Here is a 21,977-nt window from a genome sequence, read left to right as displayed (position 1 = left end):
TACTGATGATTACTTTGCCATTATTTTTTAACCCTCTCACTTACGGTAAGTATAAAATGAGGAAGACATAAGCAATTAGTAAAACAGCCCTTTCAAACATTTGAAATGTCATTCCCTGTTCTTGGTGGGGCATTAATAATCAGGGAGATGGTAAGGTTAAAAATCAACCTCAGCAGTATATCTACTGTGTTTCCCCGAAAATAAGACCTCGCCAGACCATCAGCTCTAATGCGTCTTTTGGAGCAAAAATTAATATAAGACCCAGTCTTACTTTACTATACTATAAGACCGGGTCTTATATAATATAATACAATATAAGACCGGGTCTTATTTTACTATAATGTAAGACTGGGTCTTACATTAATTTTGCTCCCAAAGACGCGTTAGAGCTGATGGTCCGGCTAAGTCTTATTTTTGGGGAAACATGGTAGGATATACACTATAAGAACAAATAGCTGAATTAGAGACACTAAATGTACCAAGGAAAATTATGTCATTGAGTTTTTAATGTAGTAAAAGCTCTAGTCATAGTTTCAGGAAACTTATATATGTAAGTTGTTGATATGGGTACTGTTGTTAGTTACTCCTTACCTGTTTATGGTAATGAGAATTGTGAAGCTGACCTGCTGGCAGGTCATCTTTTCTGCACTGCTGCATTTCCTTACCATACTATTCAATTTCTATAACATAAGATATAAAACCTGATTGTTACTACTTCAGAGGAAGGTGAGAAATTAAAGCACTTTAAAAACAAATTTTCTGCTGACTATAAATTGTGATTGTCATGGGATATCATTTTCTTACTGACTTGTGTCTGGGTCTTAATTTATAAAGGTGACTGAATGACAACACTGAGAGCTCATTGCCATAGAAAGAAAAGTTTGATGTCACTCACAGTTCCCGTAGAAATGCTAGGCATGGCACTGCACCCAAGGCTACAGGGAAGCACCAGTTTTGGTCAGGAGGCAGAAAGGAGCTAGGGGAATGCGTAGACCACAGCCTTCCTTGGGTTCCCAACACAGGCAAGGCGAGTGAGGCAAAGCAAGGCAGGGTAAACAACTTAGGATCGGCTACATTGAATAATTTCAGGGGGTTTTGGGGTATAAGGCTTGCCACTAGGTAGGTGTCTGGTATCTGGCTCTGGGTTGATTTAGATCAGGGGAAATACTTACTTGGTGAGTTTGAGTTGGATAAAGGAGGTGGTTCAGAGCATGGACTCTGGATCACAATGGGAAATATAAACAGCTTTGGCCCTGTGATTAATGGATGCCAAATAAACAGAAGCTAAGAAAACACAACACTTACTGTTAAAAATAATTAGAACAGGAAGAGTACATGTCAAACTTTGAGGAGAAAATGGCTGTTGTAGAGATCTAAAATATGAGTGGAAATAATGGTCTTGTTTCAAGTTGATAAAGCTAAGATTTTTAACTGTACTTTTTACCTGTATGTAGAGGGAGATGTTACTGATGGGCATTAGTATTGGAGTTATTTTAATACCGTCGTCTCTTCTTGCCTCTTATTGTATTATCCCTCTCTTGTTTCTCTACTTCTCACTTGCTCTATCTTAAGATTTGTTCAGGTCCATGTTCACAGTGCAATATAAATCCTAGCCTCAGGCCCTATCTTTTACTTTCCCTATCGCCAGTCAATACTCAATCCTCTGCAATCAGAAATGGTTTCCCTGGGCCGGCCCGGTGGCTCAGGTGGTTAGAGCTCTGTGCTCCTAACTCTGAAGGCTGCCGGTTCGATTCCCACATGGGCCAGTGGGCTCTCAACCACAGGTTGCCGGTTCGACTCCTGCAAGGTATGTGGGCTACACCCCTTGCAACTAGCAATTAGCAACGGCAACTGGACCTGGAGCTGAGCTGTGCCCTCCACAACTAAGACTGAAAGGACAACAACTTGACTTGGGGAAAAAAAAAAATTCTGGAAGTACACACTGTTGCCCGATAAAGTCCTCTTCCCCTTCCCCAATAAAATCTTTAAAAAATAAATAAATAAATAAGAAATGGTTTCCCTGTGGTCACCATCTCCCATTCTTATCCCCCAGTCTTCATCTTTTTTATCTACTCTGAAGCAGTTCCTATTATTGTCCAAACTGGAACTCTTTTAAGAGTGAAAGGGGGGCACTAACAGACTTGGTTTTTGGATAAGAGGTATGAACCAAAACTGTTTCTGGCAAACTGGAGGCACCTGAAAAGCTCCTTTATGGCTATCAGGAGCGGTCTGTGAACTCAAGTTTTAGAACGACATTATGTGCATAGGAAACATTTTTGGAAGAATATACATACCAAACTCAATTATTTCATCGTATGGTTTTATCATTCATCCTTTTATTAATCACTATTTTATTTATTTTATTTTATGTATTCATCTGTTCATGGATACTGGGGTGGTTCTCATTTTTTGGCTGTTTTGAATCATGCTGTTATGAACATTCACGTACAAGTTTTTATGTGAACATGTAAGTTTTCATTTCTCTTGGTTATGTCACTAGGAGTAGAATTGCTGGATTATATGGTAATTCTATGTTTAACCTTTTGAGGTTTCTGAATTATATTGCTTGAACCTGTACTTTTGTAATCCAGTCAAATATGTCTGTGTCCATTGTTAGTTTACCTGCCTCTTGTGCTAATAGCACATGCTTCCTGTTGCTGACTTACATGGGGACATAATTACCCAAATCAAGACAAACAGTGGGCCATTAAAGGTAAAAAATTAGCTGATAACACTTTTTTCTCTCCCAGACTTTTTTCTTTGGTAGACATTACTTTAGGTACGTTTTCTTTATTTCTGTTTATAATTGCTTACTCTTTATACTGGGTTGGCACTGTAATAAAAAAGTGAGAAAGCAGTTTTTACTTGAAAGGCACTTACGATATCTTTTAAATTTTTGCTCCAAGACCTTTTTTTGGGGGGGAGAGGATTCATTAGCTAAATTTGTTATTCCGTGGCTCTACTAAAATTAAGCCTAAGATAAGTTAGATTCTTCAATCTAGTTTTCTTTGTATGGATTACTGTTTGAAGACTCTAGACTGTTTTCATTACTTAACCAACTAGCTCATAAGTACATTTCTTTGATCACAAAGAGGGTCTGTGGGTGAGCTAAGCATAAATTCATCCCTATTATTGGAAAATTATATTACTATCTGACCTATGTAAATGTCATCTTCAGGTGGGAAGGACAGCACATTTTATAACAAGAGCCTGTATTTTGTCATTTGTGAAATTTGGTGGGCATATAAACTAGACAGTTGAATTTTTCTTGTCTTTAGACTTACAGTTTCCAGTCAGAACAGTTTTCCTTAAGTCAGCTCATTTTTTTTTTTTAAGATTTTATTGGGGAAGGGGAACAGGACTTTATTGGGGAGCAGTGTGTACTTCCAGGACTTTTTTTCCAAATCAAGTTGTTGTCCTTTCAATCTTAGTTGTGGAGGGTGCTGTTCAGCTCCAGGTCCAGTTGCCGTTGCTAGTTGCAGGTGGTACAGCCTACCATTCCTTGTGGAAGTCGAGGAATCGAACTGGCTGGCTGAGAGCCCGTGCTCCAACCAACTGAGCCATCCAGGAGGCAGCTCAGCTCAGGGTGCCATGTTCAATCTTAGTTGCAGGGGGCCAGAGCCCACCATCCCTTGCGGGACTCGAGGAGTTGAACCAGCAGCCTTGTGGTTGAGAGCCCACTGGCCCATGTGGGAATCGAACCAGCAGCCTTCGGAGTTAGGAGCATGGAGCTCTAACCGCCTGAGCCACCTGGCCAGCCCCCTTTCATGCCCCTTTTGATGAAGCTATGCCATACATTTGTAATACAGCTCAGTTCCTTTGTCACAGTCTGTGTGTCATTCTGGGATCCCTTGACCTCCTGGTTGGTTTTAGGTACCTTATCATACAGAAGTTTTGCATTTTTGTATAATCAATGTGTTTTCTTCTTTTGAATTTAATATCATGTTTAGTAAGGGTTTATCTATCTCAAGGAGTTTTGTTTTGTTATTTTTTGTTTTGTTTTTTTCTTCATTTTCTCCTGTAATTTTGTTTTTAAATTTAGAGGTCTTTTTGGTTTTTGTGTTTTTTAATCCACACATAGTACATAGTATCGGTTATTTATTTCCCTTCCAGCCCTGGGCTCAGTACATAGATGGCTTCTCTTCACCCTTTGGGTTGACAGTTTTCTCCAGGTTGCTGCTGCTGCTGCTGATGATGATGATAGGATAAAGCTCAGCATAGAAGGCCCCACAGCCTGGCTCCCCATAGACCGCTTTTCTCGCTCATGCGCTCGGTCATCCATTACATGAGTCTCCTTAGAGGCTTGGCCACTGCATCCCCTCATTCTGAGAAGTGCTTGGAAGTGGTTGTCTGGAAGGTTTCTATTTTGGTCTTGGCTGTATTCACCCTCTCCAGCACCTTCTCCTGGATTGCCACCCCAAAGTCACTTCCATCCTCAATCTTGGGGATCAGGTGCTGGATCCATGTGATCACCGGAATGCATTTTTCTTTGCGAGTTCAGATTTTTGGCTTACCCACGGCAAGTAGGGCCAGGACCTTCTCATTCCCAGGAAGAAAGCCGCATTTAGGGAGTTCTTTCTTCTGCTTATCTGATTCCATCTCACCATCCTTGGGTGGGGGTCTGGAATAGGGATGTCCAGTAGGGCCTGGAGTGAGGTCAGGTTAGCTACGTTGAGGGAGTCCTCTTGCAAGAGCTGATTCAGGTGTATGATTTTTTTGTGGCAAGAATCTATGGAGGAATTCCTCAGCCTCCTGGAAAAGATTTTGTCAGAAGACATCCACCTGTTTACGGGCTTCCCCGCCCAGGCGCATCCCACAAGGCTTGGCCATGCTGCTCCAGTTGCTGGATCTTCGGTCTCCTGGCTCACCTAGAGGGTGTTTTGTAATGATCCTTTTTTCTTTGTTTTATCTTTATTAAAACTTAAACAGCATTAAATATAACATCTATTGATATGCCATAAGCAAGGAACCAAGATTGATTGATTGTGTTTTGTGTTTTCTCATGACAAATAAATGTCTGTGAGAAATTTTATGGGCCTTGTATTTATCTTGTTTATTATTTACCTTGCCTGAGGAACTGCTAGACTATTTTCCAAAGTAGCTACACTATTTTACATTCTGTTTCTGGATTGTGTTGTTCGAGCCCATAGTTTTATAATCCAGTGAAATATGTCTGTATGTAGCCTTTGAGTTAGTTTACCTGCCTCTAGTGCCAAGGTAGCACATGCTTCCTATACCTGACTTATAGGGGGAAATAATTGCCCAAAACAAGGCGCACAGTGTCTGAAATGTTAAATTTAATCATATTAAATAGCTATATTCCTATGTTATATTTGTTTACAATTATTTAGCAGAGTTTCTGCCTTCTTTTGTTAGCTTGAAATACTTTTAAGTATTTATAATTTGTATAGCTAAGCATACTAATCATGTTTCTACTATAACTATTTATTCTAACCAGAGAGCTCTAAAATCAGATTATTCTGTAATACGAAAGCAGGAAAATACATTAGGTGTGTTAAACATTGATTTTTCATTTGTGTATTAAACTGTTTCAGTGTAAATGCTTTCACCTCAGAAGGAATTAGAAAAGATAAAAATGTGGCGGGGGGAAACAATAGTATGAAGAATATTTTTTAAATTACTGGTAACCTAATAAGAATTTATCTTTATTTTTGGCATATAGGCAATTTAAGTATATAGACATTTCTGGTAAATAAATGAGTAGATGATATCAAGATTGCCATATTTACTGTTTGATGATGTAATTACGTGTCTGTTAAAATTTAAAACCAATTAGTTTGTATCCAAGTTTGATATTTCATCCTGGTGAACATTTTATCTTGATTAAAAATCCTGGTAAACATTTCACTTTGAATCTGAAAAAGACTTTTTCATTAAAAAAAAAAGGAGCTCTATGCGAAAAAACAAAGAAGTCCACCTCTAACTCTAAAATATAGTAAGGGTTAATTAAATAAATCTAAGCATGACAAGATGAAACAGTTACCTTGAAGTTTATTAGCTAATGTTAGCCTGACATTTGAGTAGCCAGATAATTTCAAAAACCGATCACTAAATTGATTCCTTTGCATATTTGTTTTTGCAGGTTAAAAAAGCCAAGATGCAAGAATCGGGAGAGCAAACTTTAAGGTATGTAAAATTGAATTTCTCTTTAATGATCTACCTATAATTTTTTTTCACATGCCGATTATGGGCATGATTTGGATTGACTGCCTTTTTTTTGGTTTTTAACATGAATCTTTACATTTTGAAAAGTACTTTGTTTAAGACGTTCTTAAAACATGTAAGGGCTGATTTCTTTTTCTCATTCATTCATTATTTATTTAATAATAGTACCAAACTCATGTTATCTATTAGAGCCTGTGATGCATGGAGGAAATGTGATGGTGAATATTCTTCAGTCTGATGTACAGTATACAAAAATAGGAAGAATAAGCAGAAGTAAAGGAAATCCAAGGGCTTTGGCATTAATTACCAAATGGATATGGAATGCCTTAGTCATTAGTCCCACTCCGCTTATAGAAAAGAAGCAGCTTCTTTGCACCTCATGCTCTGGCCTCCACAGCACCATGGATTTTAGCTTTTCACAGTTCTCACCTCCTGTCGTTTGTCCACCAGCCATGTGAACCTGTAACTGCATCGCTTCTAATATCTTAATTTCCAGAATCCCACCCTTTTACTACTACACATTACGTTCCAGCTCATTTATTCTCCTGCCACACATCCATATGGTGTCTTACTGTACACTTCCAATTAAATGATCTGTCATATTTTCACTATCAACCATTGACCTTTTCCTCAAAAAGACTTCACTATTTATCTTATGCTGCTAAAATTATAAGATCTGTTATTTTAACTAGTCCCTTACAAGTAGTCTTAACTTCCTCCCCCTTTCCCCTGTGTCATACTTCCCTCGCAAAATCACAACCCTGGTTAAACCCAACTGTCTACCTAGTCCATACTTATTTCCAATCACCTGAACATTGTGAGAGAAAAACAAAAAACTATGCTGACTGGTCTCAGTTTTCATTCATTATTATATCTCAAACAGGCTCTTAAACACTTTTGGTGGTCTAACCACCTTTCCTGGTGTGTTTTATTTCCCAGTTTTTATAATTATCTTCCCTCCTCCCCTTTCTCCCTATGTTCCTCCCTCCCTCCTTATCTCTTGCTTTTTCCATTTCCCCTTCCCTCCACTCTACTCCCATTCACCCAGCTGGGGCTCTTGTTCTTTAATTCAAAGACAAATTAGAAACAGTTAGATAGGAACTACCTCATTTCTCTATCATCAAATATACCCATTTATCTGCTTCGCTACAATATTTTCTGCTGCCTTTTCTTCTGAAGTTAATTCCCCTGCTCTTACCTAAGGCTGACTTCTCCAGTTGTACTAAGGAAGCTATCGCCTTCGTCTGTCCTGCAATTATCCCTTGTCTCCCTTCAGCAACTTCTTTATTATGATAAAGTATACAGAACATAAAATTCATCATTTCTGTCATTTTTGAGTGTATAATTCAGTGGCATTAAGTACATTTACATTGTTGTGCAACCATCACCACCGTCCATCTCCAGAGCTTTTTTCATCTTCCCAGACTGAATCTATGTATATGAAACAGTAACTCTCCATTTCCCCTTTCTCCCAGCTTTTGTGAACCACCATTCTACTTTCTGTCTCTATGATTTTGACTATTCTGAGTACCTCATATTAGTGGAATTCATACAGTATTTGTCTTGCTGTGACTGGCTTGTTTCACTTAGCATAAAGTCTTCTAGTTTCATTCATGTTGTACCATGTATCAGAACTTCATTCCATTTTAAGGTTGAATAATATTCCATTGTATATCTACACCACATTTTGTCTATCCATTTGTCGGTGATTTTGTTGATTATTGACAAGAGTTCTATTGAATGAAAATGAAGTACTTGTGATGTTAACTATTTGGAGTTTGGGTATTTTTGCTAAGGGGTAAAGATCACTTTACTTTAGAGCATTTTTTCATCAGACACACATTATTAAGCAAAATTTATGTTTATATAACTGAAAACAATTATATTTTGAGACAGTGTGTAATTTTTCTAGATATAATGATTTTAAATATTTAACAAAGTACCAGAGTTAACTATCTTAGCACTGTTGTATTATATCTATTTAATCTCTTGACAGTCGATTGAATATGTAGAGGATTTTTTTTGCTCTAACATAAAATTTTAGGACCATGAGATTTTAGAAACTGGTTCATTGTATACCAGACCATATAAATATACCTTCTAAGATACAGGCTCTAGAAATAGTTTTTCAACTGTGGGTATAACAGTGAACCCCAGATTTTTTTCAGATACATATGGAAAACAAACCAGTCATTGTAGTCAGAAATGTGTAATTCTTGTCCAGTTCTATAACTTTACCTGGGAATCCTATTTAATTAGTCATGAGATGGGGGCCAGAACTCTGTATTTTTACCAATCAGTCACGCAATTATAATAGACCAGTTTGGGAAACACTGATAAAACTATTTAGTATGCTTTCTTACCTTTAACCTTCAATTCCCATAGTCACGTCTTAGTACATTAAATACTATTCTAAAAATATAGGCATTTGAGTAAATAGACAAAAATAAACTTCATTTGGGGTTTAGCTTTAAAAATTAATTACACCTGAGCAAAAGTTTTTTGAACATTCGCAATATATGAAGGGAAAAAACTTTATTGATATTATACTTGAATATTAGAGGTTTGTTCAGAAATCTCAAAGAGGTTTAAGAATTTTGGTGTTGTGCGTTTTTTATATAAATAACACTTCTTTTAAAAATTTTGCTGTGTAGAAACTACTCTTAGTCATTCTACCTTTCCACATATATATGGAGCCTCTGGTACTTCTTTCTAGGGAATATGGGAAGGATGCCTAGACTGGAGAGAAATTGTAATATAATAATACTAGACGGTTCTATTGTATTTACTCTGTTCTAGTCTCTGCTCTAAGTACTATTTATATATTAACTCATTAATCCCTACAGCAACTCTATGAGGTAAATTCTATTATTATGTCTCATTGACAGTTGAAGAACCGGGGCACAAAGAAGTCCAGTGCCTTGCCTAAAGTCATAAAGCTACCATGTTTCCCCGAAAATAAGACCTAGCCGGACAATCAGCTCTAATGTGTCTTTTGGAGCAAAAATTAATATAAGACTGGTCTTATTTTCGGGGAAACACGGTAGTTTTGGCAGAGTGGAATATGAATTCAAGCAAGCTGGTCTAGAATCTGTACTCTTAACCACTATACTCTGCTGGTAGTTGAGGGACTAGTTGGAGAGTGGAAAGTAAGGTGGAAGAAGAGGGAGGACGTTGTGCGGGATGAAATTAGTGTTATCTCCATTTCAGAATTTCAGTGAGAATCTTCCCATAATGACTTGTCTTTCCAGTTTACATAATTTACCTTTCACAATTTCTCTTAATTTTCCTTATAAGTTAAATAAGAAAAAAAATATGTTGCTCAATCTTGGGTATAATATTAATAACAACTTAAAAATTGTTTTGGTTTTTCTTTTAATTGGGGGAGAAGAGAAATACAGTGGAATGAACCATTTTAAGGTTCAGAACCCCTTGTTGGAAGCAAGCATGTATAATTTAAAAACTTCTCGAGTGATTATGAGAACCACTGTCTGAAATTGGGCATCTCCCTACTTTCCTGTGATACTTTGGAAACAAAGTGACAGCAGTTTTAGGTGTTGTGGAATTTTTCTTTTACTATATTGTCTTTAGAGAAAAATGTGACTTAGCTGGAATTTCTGAGTGATATAAAAACTGAAGAGGTCTTGGGATAAGAGAAAGAACAATAGAATGTTGCGGGTACTAACCCTGGCCCTGGCTCTTCAGGTAACTCTTAAAAACCAAAAATAAAGATATCATGAAGAAGACCTACTTTGCCTCTTACTTGTATAGCTTTGGAAGAAATGGGTTTGATTTGATCACTTTTAGCAAGGCAGCACATCAATCAGAGGCTAATATATTAATTTTGGTTCTTCTAGTCAAGTAAGCAACCCCGAAGTCAATGATCAGAAACCTGAAACTTCAAGCCTTGCTTCAAATCTTACCATGTCGGAGGAAAGTAAGTACCATATTCTGTGATGGAAGAAGTATTTCTACAACCAGGTGATGCTATTCTTTTATAGTCGGTTTTCATTGATTGCCTTGTTTGTCCCAGAATATCCAGAAACCTTTCCTTTCCTTGTGTGTGCGTGTTCATACTTGTGCTTTCCTATAAGCTTTATTGACATACCAGCTGAGGAACAAAAAATTACATGGAATCCACTCAGCCAAGGAAGTCACACCTTGTGATTTTATTTTTGCTTTGATGTTGGATGTTCTCAAAATCAGAAAAGTGTGTGGGCCAACCTCTGACTGCTTCTCCCGAGGACTTGACCTTTTTATACCTTTCTAATAATCAAATAATTCTACCTGTTAATTATGTAGAATTAGGCCAAAAAATGTAGGCAAAAAAACACACGAATCCTCTGGTCCCTGAGGGAGATCCAGCTCAATAAGATACACCCTCTACTTACCAACCCTCGCTCTTCTGTAGAATAGTTATTCATGCATTAGACAGAAATTTGTAGTGTCTTCTTTTTTTTTTTTTAAAGATTTCCTCCTCGCTCCACTTTCTTTTTATTTATTTATTTATTTTAGATTTTATTGAGGAAGGGAAACAGGACTTTATTGGGGAACAGTGTGTACTTCCAGGACTTTTTTCCAAGTCAAGTTGTCCTTTTCAATCTTAGTTGTGGAGGGTGCCGTTCAGCCTCAAGTTGTTGTCCTTTCAGTCTTAGTTGTGGAGGGCGCAGCTCAGCTCCAGGTCGAGTTGCCGTTGCTAGTTGCAGGGGGCACAACCCACCATCCTTTGTGGGAGTCGAACAGGCAACCTTGTGGTTGAGAGCCCGCACTCCAACCAACTGAGCCATCCGGGAGGCAGCTCAGCTCAAGGTGCCGTGTTCAATCTTAGTTGCAGGGGGCAGAACCCACCATCCCTTGCGGGACTCAAGGAATTGAACTGGCAGCCTTGTGTTTGAGAGCCCACTGGCCCATGTGGGAATCGAACCAGCAGCCTTCGGAGTTAGGAGCACGGAGCTCTAACCGCCTGAGCCACCAGGCCGGCCCTGTAGTGTCTTTTTTTTCTTGTGCAAACATAAGCTTTTTCTCTCATACCTGTTTACTCCCACAAATTGCCTTTATAGGGCAAATAGTCCTCCCTGAAATTAAATAGCTGTGTCCTTCCGTATTTTACCATACCTTTTAAAAGAATAAATTTGTATAAGACACTTTTTTTTTAAAAAAGCACTTGTTTTGGGGGATATTACTTCTTTTAAGATGATTATGCTTCACCTTATATACTTCCCATGTATTAAAAAATGGTATGACTTTAAAAAAAAAAATCAGGGAGGTCTTGAGTTGTATATGTTATTTCCTGAGAGGTACTATTTTAGGGGTTTTCAAGCTTTTACCGGACCTAAGAATCATCCAGAGTACTTGTTTGTAATACAGAATTTCAGCCTCATCTTCAGAGATGATCATTCAGTAGATCTGATATGGGCGGGAATCTGCATTTTCAAGCAGATAGCTGGTGATTCCGATACATACGGGAAGCTCTCCATACTGTGGGAGACTGCTCAAATTAGTGCAATGTCTCCTCTGATTGTTTGAATGTCTGACTCATCCCCACATACTTTAGGGTTAGGAGGTAAGTTGAGTCTTTTTGCTCCTTTCAAGTCATTTCTCTTTCCTTTCTTCCTTCAAAAACTCCAGTTCCCTTGAAGTCTACATTTCCGCCTCCCTTTACCTTTGTATTTACCTCAGACAGAACTCCTAGTCATTTTGCTATTTAAAGATTAGATCTTCTTTGTTTTCTTCTCCATCTAGACTGTTATTCTTGGTCATTTCAATATCCATGTAGATGACCTGTCCAGTACCCATCATATTCCTCTTCATGTCCCTCTTACTCAACATAGAGTCTATGGTTCTTTATTATAATTATAAATACCTTCAATACCTTTGACTCTTGTTCTTACCTTGCTAAACCCCAGTCCTAATTTAATCCAACTCTCTACTTTCTCTCTAAGTGCATTCAATTAGCTAAACATTGAATAAATTGTATACTTGCTGACTGTTTACTCACAGGGCCTCAAGTGGGCACCCAACATGCTTGGAAATCCTATTACATTTCTCTAATGAGTTTAACCTTTTACACCACTTCTTTTCCTCTCAAGCACCCATACTCACTAACCTTTTCTCATTCTTAACTGGTGACTCCTTCTCAATTAGAAGCTGTCAGACAGGAAACTTCCTTACTATCCCACCACCACCAAATCGTCAAACCTACCTGTGTTTGTACCTATGTTTTCTTGCATCATTCTTGTCAGAATGAAATAGTATTCTTACCTTCCATACAAAGGTAAGGCCTTTTATTTGTGCTTGATATCCTATCCCTTCACACCTTCCCCTAGGACTTTGGTACTTTAGTTATCTTAACACCACTCCTGCCTCAGCACGTTCTCTTCTTAATCCTTCCTGTCGGTAAAGAGACATGATCCAGTATCTACCATCTTCATATAAACAAAACCTTCCTTTGGCTCCACATACCCCACTAGTTACAGACCTCTTCTTTGTTCCATGACCCATAGTAACCTCTGGAAAGAGTTGTCCTCACTTGCTTTCTTACCTCCCATTCACGCGTCAGCCCTCTCAAATTTAGCTTCCATCACCACTCTTCCAATGAAATTGCTCTTGTCCGGTCATCAGTTATTATCAGTAACTGAAAGAACTAGTTCTAATGAACATTTCTCTCTTCTCATATCCTGCTTCTCACCACTTTTCCTCCCACCTTTCTCCTTTGCTGGCCTTTCTCTATCTGAACTCTGAATGTTGATGGGTCTCAGGATTCGTTTCTAGTCCACCATCTTTTCTCTTTCTGCATCCTCATCCATTACATTACTTTAAATAGTTTATAAACTATTAGTGAGTTCCAAATTGTATTTCCAGTTCTACTTCTCCCTAGATTTCGTTTGTGTATCCAATTGCCTATTTGAAATCTCCACTTAGATCTGAAAGGAAGGTCATACTTCAAATATGTGAAAACTTTTTATTTCTTTAGCCCCCATCAAATCTGTTCTTTTTCCCAAACTTTCCCATCTTAGAAAGTGGTTTCATTATCCCTCCAGTTGCTCAAGCTTCAAATCTAGAAATTATCCTGTTTTTCTCATTTCTTACGTACAAATCCATCATAATATCCTGTTAGTTTTACCTTCAGAATATATGTCAAGGTTTTGCCTCATTTCCACTGCTTTTACTCTATATTAGTAGAAGATTATACCTTGACTCTTTAGAACCCTTTCATGTTTCTCAAGTACTGCAAAGATCAAGTCTCATTTATTCTCTAGAAAAGTAAAAATTAGCCTAAATCTCCCCGGAAATTTTGTTGATCTCTTCTAGAATTAAATTAAATCAGAGGAGGAGAAGGGTTTAGGTTTTTTTATATACTTGTCAGCTGAGAAGGAACCATCGTGCAGAATTCAACTGAACTTACATTTTCTGTGGTGGATGGTAAGAACTTGAGATCTAATTGAGATTTCCTTCATTTCTGTCAATGATTATGGATGAGTGTGAGCTATAAATTTCCAATAATTGTTAAAGACTGGAATAATGGCAATGGACTCACAGATGTTGATTTGTCTTACTACTGGGCATGAATATTCCCCTCATCTGCTCTTGAGACTAGAGTTCCCTTTTTGGGTCAGACAGTCAGGGAACCCAGCTAGACATAAACTTAGTAGGTTCACTGTTAGCCCCCATTTATAGTAGAGCAACCTCCTTTATAGATGTCGAAGGAAGTTCTTGAACCGTCCAGGTTAGTCCAGGAGTCTGGCATAAGCTCTTTATCATATAGCTGTCTACCACATGGACTGGAATAGTGCCTAATGAGTAGGATTTTGCTGCCGGTCAAACTTTAGCTGAAGATTTATAGCATTTATCCAAGAGAAAAATCATGAGGGTCAAGCCTTCACAGCAGCTGTTCTATATGAAGTCATGGGGGTCAAGGAGACACTAGCTGTGAAAGTCGCTTTACTTAATGGTTCATCAGAGCATCACGTCAGTTCCTCAGGCCTGTCTCTGCTTTGTCAAACTTAAAGCTTTTACTACGAGGCCGAAAAAATAGTGGCAGAGAAGCATGTTTGCATCTTTTCTACTGCTGATTGTATACAGCAGTATCGACAGATTTCTAATAAAATTAGATACTATCCCCAATCTTCTTCCTGCAAGTCATTTATGTGGCCTTTTACCCAGAATAGAGAGTAAGCACCCAGAGAATGATTAAGATGAAGTATAGTGTGGTTTCCCAGATGGGCAGCTTTCTTTTTTTTCTTTTTTTTTTTTTTGTAATTGGGGAATACTGGGAACAACAGTGTGTTTCTCCAGGGTGCAGCTCAGTTCCAAGTCAAGTTGCCGTTTTCAATCTTTAGTTGCAAGGGGCACAGCCCACCATCTGATGTGGGAATTGAACCGGCAACCTTGTTGTTAAGAGCTCACGCTCTAACCAGCTGAGCCATCAGGCTCCCCCTCCGGAAGCTCAGCGGCAGCTCATTGTCTTCAATCTAGTTGTGGAGGGCGCAGCTCACTGGCTCATGTGGGAATCGAACTGGCAACCATGTTGTTCAGAGCTCGTGCTCTAACCAACTGAGCCATCCGGCCACCCCGGGATCTTGCTTTTTAAGTTTGCCTGTGAGCACAGCCAAGAGCTTTGAGGGTTGCTCTATTTGTGGTTTTAGATCAGTGATGGACGAAGATATTAATATTAACCTTCAGTTCTTTTATGTGCCCCCGACATTCTAACTTCTTGTACAGTCTCTAAAAGCCTCTAAACCCATTATTAGAAGAGTGAGGTATTTTCTACTACATAGTCTTTCTAAATTTCTGATGTCCAAATTTTACTTTTTTATTTAATTTGAAGAACTATACAGTGAGATATGCAATTTTCCCATTTCATTTTTTAAATGTTCTAACTCTACCTGGTGATATCTTTCTTTCAGTTATGACATGCACCGATTATATTCCTCGCTCATCCAATGATTATACCTCACAAATGTATTCTGCAAAGTAAGTTGAATAATTATTTCAAAATCTGTATGCTTTTTCTCTAGGTTCATTGCAAAATGTAACTTGATATTTAACTTATTGACATTTACTTTATTTTCACCTCTCTTTTTCTCTCTGTTCCTACTCCAATTTTTTTATTCCCCCTAAATATAGAATCTATGTAACATCCTTTAAAAAAGTCAGTGGTTGCCTGGAGTAGACCACTGTTAACTGGAAGCTCGCTGTAAATGAATAGACACTGAAAATGAAAACTACTGTTAGTAATTAAAGCATATCACTGATTGAGCTCTGATCTTTCGCTTCCCTTTACCTTGATAGATAAACAAAAACAGCTCAAGCCAGCCACGTACTGAGACTTCTCAGCCTAATCTATGTTCAGCATTTCTTAGTTTTAGGAATGTCCTCAAATAGAACTGGACTTGAAGTTAGACAGGTTTAGTGGGCTGAAGTCACTAAGAGGTGATATTTTTGGCCTTCCTGGTGGGTCAGATCAGCATTTAAGATCCACCAAGTTAATCATCTCCCAGACGAGTAGTTGCAGAACAGTATGTATGCCAGGCTACCAGTTGTGCATTGATAGTGAGCCTATGCATACCTAAATACATACAAATGTGTTTATTAAACTAAGATATATTCTTATGTGCTTACATATGCAGGATACATAAAGAAATTGATAACAAAGGTTAAGTGTTGCCTATGGGGCTGTTATAAAAAGAAAACTGGCATTTTTTTTTTCTTTTTGTGCCCATTTGTATCTTTTGATTTTGCATCAGTTAAAAAATATGCTAATTTAAAAAATCAACTCAATGAGTTCTCCAAATTCTAATCTGGTATTAACACTAATAGCATTTGGGGCCAGTCATTTTCATGTGGTTTTCTTCTGTGAAATGACTGACCCTATTCTCTGAGATCATTATTAAGGAGATAACAAAATACGTTCTATAAAGACACTGTATGAAAAAGGATATGATCTTTACTATATCTAGAGATGGATCACTAAGATTTAAAATAATTCCCATGCAACTTGATCAACAACTGTAATCAGAGCTATTTTCTGGTCTCAGATCTGGCTAAGAGGAATAGAAATTTTCAAATTCAGTTTCTTAGAATCTATTGAGCTGTGAGATTATATATTTCAAATTCATTTATTCATTCATTCTTGTAAAAAAGATTTATGTAGCTGCTGTATTCCAGGCACCTTATTAGTTATTATGCCTTCTCTCTTAATTCAGACCTCTTTACCACTTAGCTGAAACATTACATTACAACTTTTTTAACTGGACCTCTATTTCCAGTTTGTCTCCCTTCTAATCCATTTTATAAAGCAATGTCAAACTAATATTTATTAAAGAACAGCTATGATATTGTCACTCTTTGCTCTACAATTTCAGTGACTCTCACTTGTTTCAAATTTGTCTGAACTCTTTTAGCCTGGTACTCAAGGTCTTGGCTATCTTTCTCTCGCTGCTTCCCTTCCTTTTATATACTTCCCTTAATACCAGCTGAAGGCTGAAGCCCTTGCTTTTCTTCTTCTGTACTTTTGCCAGAGTTTTTCTCTTCCTAGAACACCCTTTCTCTCCTATTCTATCTGCACATCCTATCTGCTCAGCTCATGTGCAACTTCTTCACAGCTTTCTTCCATTTTCCTCTCCCCCAAAGCTGAAAAGAATCTTTTTGCCTTCTGAAACACCCCTTTCCTCCAGTATTTTATCATTATGACTTACATGGTACGTGCAACACTTTTTCTTGCATTGTAAGTACAGCATAACTCACCAAATAACAGAATTTGTATCTAAAAATTCAGTGCATAACATGTGGGGTCATCTAGCTAGTCTAAAGTCCCAGAATATTCTCTGCTGAATTCAGATTCCCTAGCTCAACCTGTTGTGGTTGGCACCAACTAGTGGCAATATACGCTGGCTTAAATAACTGGAGAAATGCTGAGTCCTGTCTCGGACTTCCCCGATTTTTTTAGTTACCTGGCTACTGTTTTGTAGGCTTGATCTGGTGATATTGAGGCCCACCCTACTCCCTGTTTTCTGATGTGGTTGCTTGCCTTTTCTCTACCTCACCCTCTTTTCCAAGCCCCACTGTCCCTCTTGGAACTTCAGTTTGGCCCAGAGGGCTGAGTGGAGAACAAGAGCCAGTTGCGAATTCTGTTCTATCCAATTTTCTGTTATTTTAGGGTTTTATTCTGTATGCAGACATAAGGGCATAAACAAGTTTAATCCATCCATGTATCACATAGAGCCATGCACGTAGCGTACCACAGATATTTGTAGCATAGTAATTGGACCTTGGGAGGATATTTTAAAACTATTAAATGTTCCATAAAATTGTTTCTTAGGTAAGCTATAGTAAAACCTGGAAAGGAAATATTAGCTGTACTTTCTGACCACAGTAAGAAACATTTTATTTGGAAGGTTAGTCTCCTCGTTGCTGATTCTTTGCATTTAGTAGTATCACCTATTTCCCCTATTTTTCATTACTCAAATAAAGCACACATGAAAGTTTTGTTTTCTTGAACTTTTCTAGACCTTATGCACATATCCTCTCAGTTCCTGTTTCGGAAAATGCTTATCCTGGGCAGACTCAGTACCAGACACTACAGCAGTCTCAACCGTATGCTGTCTACCCTCAGGCAACCCAAACGTATGGACTACCTCCTTTTGGTAAGGCACCCTATTATAAACAGTTTCTAAGAATGTTGATTTTTATCCCTCAGAAACTTCAGTTCTTTCCCAAAAAACAAACCTGACTAATGAGGAAGCTGAGAGATGGGTTGTTCTTTGCAGGGCACCTGCTTGGAGGTGTGATAGAAATTAGGTGTGCACCTTTCCAATAGTATATTTGATGATGTAATATGCAATCATAACTTTTCAGTACTCATTTGTTTACCTACCAAAATTTAGCTACCAAAATTTCCAAGGTACTAAGTCTTACTGTAAAGCTTAGAATCTTTAGGTGTTTGAAAAACTCTTTGAGGAATTACTGTTGATTTGACTCACTTTACATAAAACATGGTAACTTGGTTAGGTAAGCATAATAAACATATTTTGAGGTGGCCTTTTTCTTGCTAAATAAAGCCAGGTAATCTAAATATACAAATAAAATATGCCTTATAGTTTACTCTTTTTTTTTTTTGGTCAATATTTCCCCTCTTTTTCCTTCCCCTTCCCCAAAACTGATCAATTGTTGCTCTGGTGACCCAAAGTCATCTTAGAATGGGGAAAATCCCCAATTTGTACAACCTTATCATGTGCATAGAGGGTTTTGTTCTTTGTGTTTATATCTTGGACATGAATTGTAAATTAGAATGATTTACTAGAAGTCAGTTTGAGATATTTTGGGCACTTAATATCTACTGATTTTTCTCTCTGTGTGTAAGTTGATAGATCTATTCAGTGTGCTTTATTGCCTCTTTCATGTTTTCCTAGAACTGGTGTCAGAAAATTGAGAGATTACTGTATTATTATAAAATATGCAGTATGTTAATAAGATACTATCTCTGTACTCTTTACTGAAACTAGCTGGGAATTAGAAAAATCTTCCAAACAGATCACCACAGATTCTGGGTGTATTAGTGTTGCCTGCTTTTGGTTTCTACATTCCTGCTTTTTCTGGTCCATTTGGCTAGTCTTTTATGATAGTGGCAGCTTTCTTACTTTTTAGTCTTGTTAGCATTCTTTGGTTCCTGATGACTGCTATTAATAGAAACAAAAATTGAGGGGTTTGTTTAACGTTAGTGGTAGTTGATGACTTCATGAGAGAAGAGAAACAGTAATGCTCTTGTTTTCCTGTTTGTAGTCCATGCCTCCATCCTTGTCAGTTTCAGCCAGGATACTCAGAGCTTACATTTGTGATATGTTTAGGCAAGACTGAACAATCCTTTTGGAAGCAGAACTCTGTGAATATGTTTATGTTTATTTCTTTTTGTGTATAGTAAAGCTGATTTTTGAACAGCTGCTTAATAATAGGCTAGTAAGTATAAAGTATTTTCACATTGTTTTTTTACTCTCTGTTTTGATTTATTATAAATTTATTATTAGCAAGCCCAAACCCTTTATGACACTATCAAACAGTTGATCATTTTTGCTATTCAGGGTTAAATAAAACTTCCATTATATCTCTGAACTTAGATTATGGAATACTTAGCATAGTGCCATGTGCATGTAGGTCCTAGATATTATGGTGTCTTTTGTGATCACAGCATGTCACTTTGCATTAAAGAAAGAAAGAAAATTCTGTAAAATAGATCAATCACTGTTTAAAAACTTGAGGGAAACAGTGTTTATATTGTGAAGAAATATTGGTTATAGTAGACTCTTTTATTAATCTGTTTTTGTTTAATATTTGGGGGCAAGGGGTACTAGTTATATAAATTCATCTATCTAATTCAGAGAGAGGTAATCATTAGTTTAATTTGACTTTAAGTAATATATGAGACTTTTGGGGAGCGAATTAGGTTGGGGTAATGTGAATGATGTAGCATGTTCTCATAATTTGTAAAGATATAAAGATATATATTATTAAAAGATATTAAAGTAACTTTTTAAAAGGAAGTTCCTTATGTTTTAACATGTGGCTTTTTAAAAAATGTGTTCAATCAATTATAAAACACTTCATTTAGTTCTTCGTGAGGATTTTGGAAATTTTGTTGTCTTAATACTGCCTGGTAGCACTAAAACTAGATTAGCCCATCTGTTACTTTATTTCAAATATAAACAGGGCTTCCGAAAATCTCACTGTAATAATATTGTCTAATATTTATTGAGTGCTTACTATGCCAAGCAGTATGTTAAGAGTCAGTACTTCACACTTTGCATTATTATTTTAAACTTAGTTCTCTGAACAGTCCTAAGAAGTAAGTAGTAGCATTATCCCTTTTTATAGATGAGGAAATAGGCCCAGAAGGGTTAAGTGACTAGTCTGAGGTCATACAGTTAGTAAATGCATAGGACTAGAATTGAACCCAGGTCTATTTAATTCCAGAAGTGCTCATATTTTAGATCTGTATGAAAAAGGTAGTCTCAGAGTTGAGTTTGAAATTTAAGTTTCCTCTTCTTGGAGAGAAGAAAGGAGAAAAGACTAGAGGAAATCTAGGAATTCTATGAGTAATCTTTAAAAGTAAAGGAATATGGGGCGGCTGGTTGGCTCAGTAGGTTAGAGCACAGTGCTCTTCTAGCAAGTTTGCCGGTTCGGTCCCCACCTGGGCTACTGTGACCTGCGCCCTGCACAACTGGATTGAAACAACTACTTGACTTGGAGCTGATGGGTCTTGGAAAAACACACTTAAAAAAAAAGAGTTAAAAAAAAATAACAGTAAAGGAATAGTGGTCATATTCTTTTCAGAGCTGTATAGGAGTGTGGTGTGATGGCAGAAAGAGGATTAGAGGTTTAACTTTCAGTGAATATGTGTGAAGAAAAGGGTACTCATTTGTTTTTCGCCACTCATAAAAGATTGTCTTTGTTACCACTGTTCTAACTTCTTTAAAAAGAACATTGATGTGAGATGGAGATTTCACAATATGTATTAAGAGCCTGAAGAATGTTTATGTCATTTCCCTCAGTAATTTCATTTCTAGGAATTTATCCTATGGAACTAATTAGAGATACCCACAAAAATTTACTAACTAAGATATTCATTGCAGCATTATTTATAATAGCAAAAGATTGGAAACAGCATACATACTATTGAATCGAAAGGTTTATGTTAATTGCAGTGTATCCATAAAATGGAAAACTGTGTAGCTGTTATAAATCATATTCGTAAAGAATATTTCGCGTCTTGAGAAAAGTTTATTACTAATTGGAAAAAGCAATATGTAAAACTGAAAATGTAGCATAATATATACCAAGTTAGTATTTTAAAAAAATATTACATAAAGAATAATTTGGAAGAAAAAATGTGGAATTAACGGTACATGCACTATACAGATTTGATCTCAGTTACCACAGAACCATGCAAAGCAAAGACACAACTCCAGTGTGCACGGGTTTCAGTTAACTCAGTCCTGTGCAAAAGCGAGAACTGCCTGTATTTTTTTCTGTGTTGAGACTATGAGATTTTTTTCCCTTACACTCTGTATTTTCCTAATTTTCTGTAATATACACCTACTTATTTTATAATTTGGATAAGTACTCAGATTAAATTACTTAGTATTTATAATAACTCATCCCAGTGAGCTACTGAATCAACAAACCAAGATACTCTTTCATGTGTTTTTTTCTCACATTTACATGTACTTCAATTCCTAACCAAACTAATCTCTAAAGATCCACTACTCTTGATATCTGTTACTATAAACTGACTGCTCAGATTAGTTTTATTATTGACTAACCAATAGTGACATATTTGTGCTGAGAAACTTCGGTAGCGTTTGTGTAACACCCCAGTGTGGGGCAGCAGGAGGGTAGTGCTCAGAGGCCGACTTCCTTTCCCATCATTGTTAGACCAGCTGTTGCTCCACATCAGGCTCTTGGTGCTTAACATGACTTGAGAAGCTTTGTAGCTTGTAGGCGTAGAGCAGTGCACTAGTTAGTAGTCAGGAATCAAGGGTTTGGTTTCGTTTGCTCTGGGCAGTAGCACTCTACAGTCGAACTTTGGTCATGCTGCCTGTTGGAATTCTTGGAAGGGTGCTTGTAATGGACGATGCTTAAAGAGCAGGCCGCAGTGATGCTGGAGGCAGGGTCCATATTGTCTTTTATTCCTCTAGTTTTCATAAAATAATTGTATATTAAATATCTGCTTCATGATTCTGGCCAAAACCATTCAAAACTATTCCCCTACTTGTTGTAGACAGTTTGCCCTATCTTTT

At 37.3% G+C, this 21,977-nt stretch overlaps 1 protein-coding gene and 1 pseudogene across 2 annotated transcripts in view; one reads left to right on the top strand and one right to left on the bottom strand.

The window, feature by feature from the left end:
* Nucleotides 1-21,977, top strand: part of EYA3 (EYA transcriptional coactivator and phosphatase 3) — an 89,596-nt gene that overhangs the window by 28,909 nt on the left and 38,710 nt on the right. For both annotated transcript variants that reach the window (XM_088790727.1, XM_088790726.1), the window contains exons 3-6: nucleotides 6,104-6,147; nucleotides 10,044-10,123; nucleotides 15,093-15,159; nucleotides 17,695-17,831. In XM_088790727.1, coding sequence (XP_088646853.1) covers nucleotides 6,104-6,147; nucleotides 10,044-10,123; nucleotides 15,093-15,159; nucleotides 17,695-17,831 — 328 coding nt within the window. The remainder of the gene's footprint in view (nucleotides 1-6,103; nucleotides 6,148-10,043; nucleotides 10,124-15,092; nucleotides 15,160-17,694; nucleotides 17,832-21,977) is intronic.
* Nucleotides 3,437-4,955, bottom strand: LOC148755555 (proteasome activator complex subunit 2 pseudogene; annotated as a pseudogene).

The sequence above is a fragment of the Rhinolophus sinicus genome, chromosome 14, assembly GCF_057876585.1.
Source record: "Rhinolophus sinicus isolate RSI-liver-muscle chromosome 14, RSI-T2T, whole genome shotgun sequence".
NCBI classification, from domain to species: Eukaryota; Metazoa; Chordata; class Mammalia; order Chiroptera; family Rhinolophidae; genus Rhinolophus; species Rhinolophus sinicus.
This window is presented reverse-complemented; position numbering and strand designations above follow the sequence as displayed.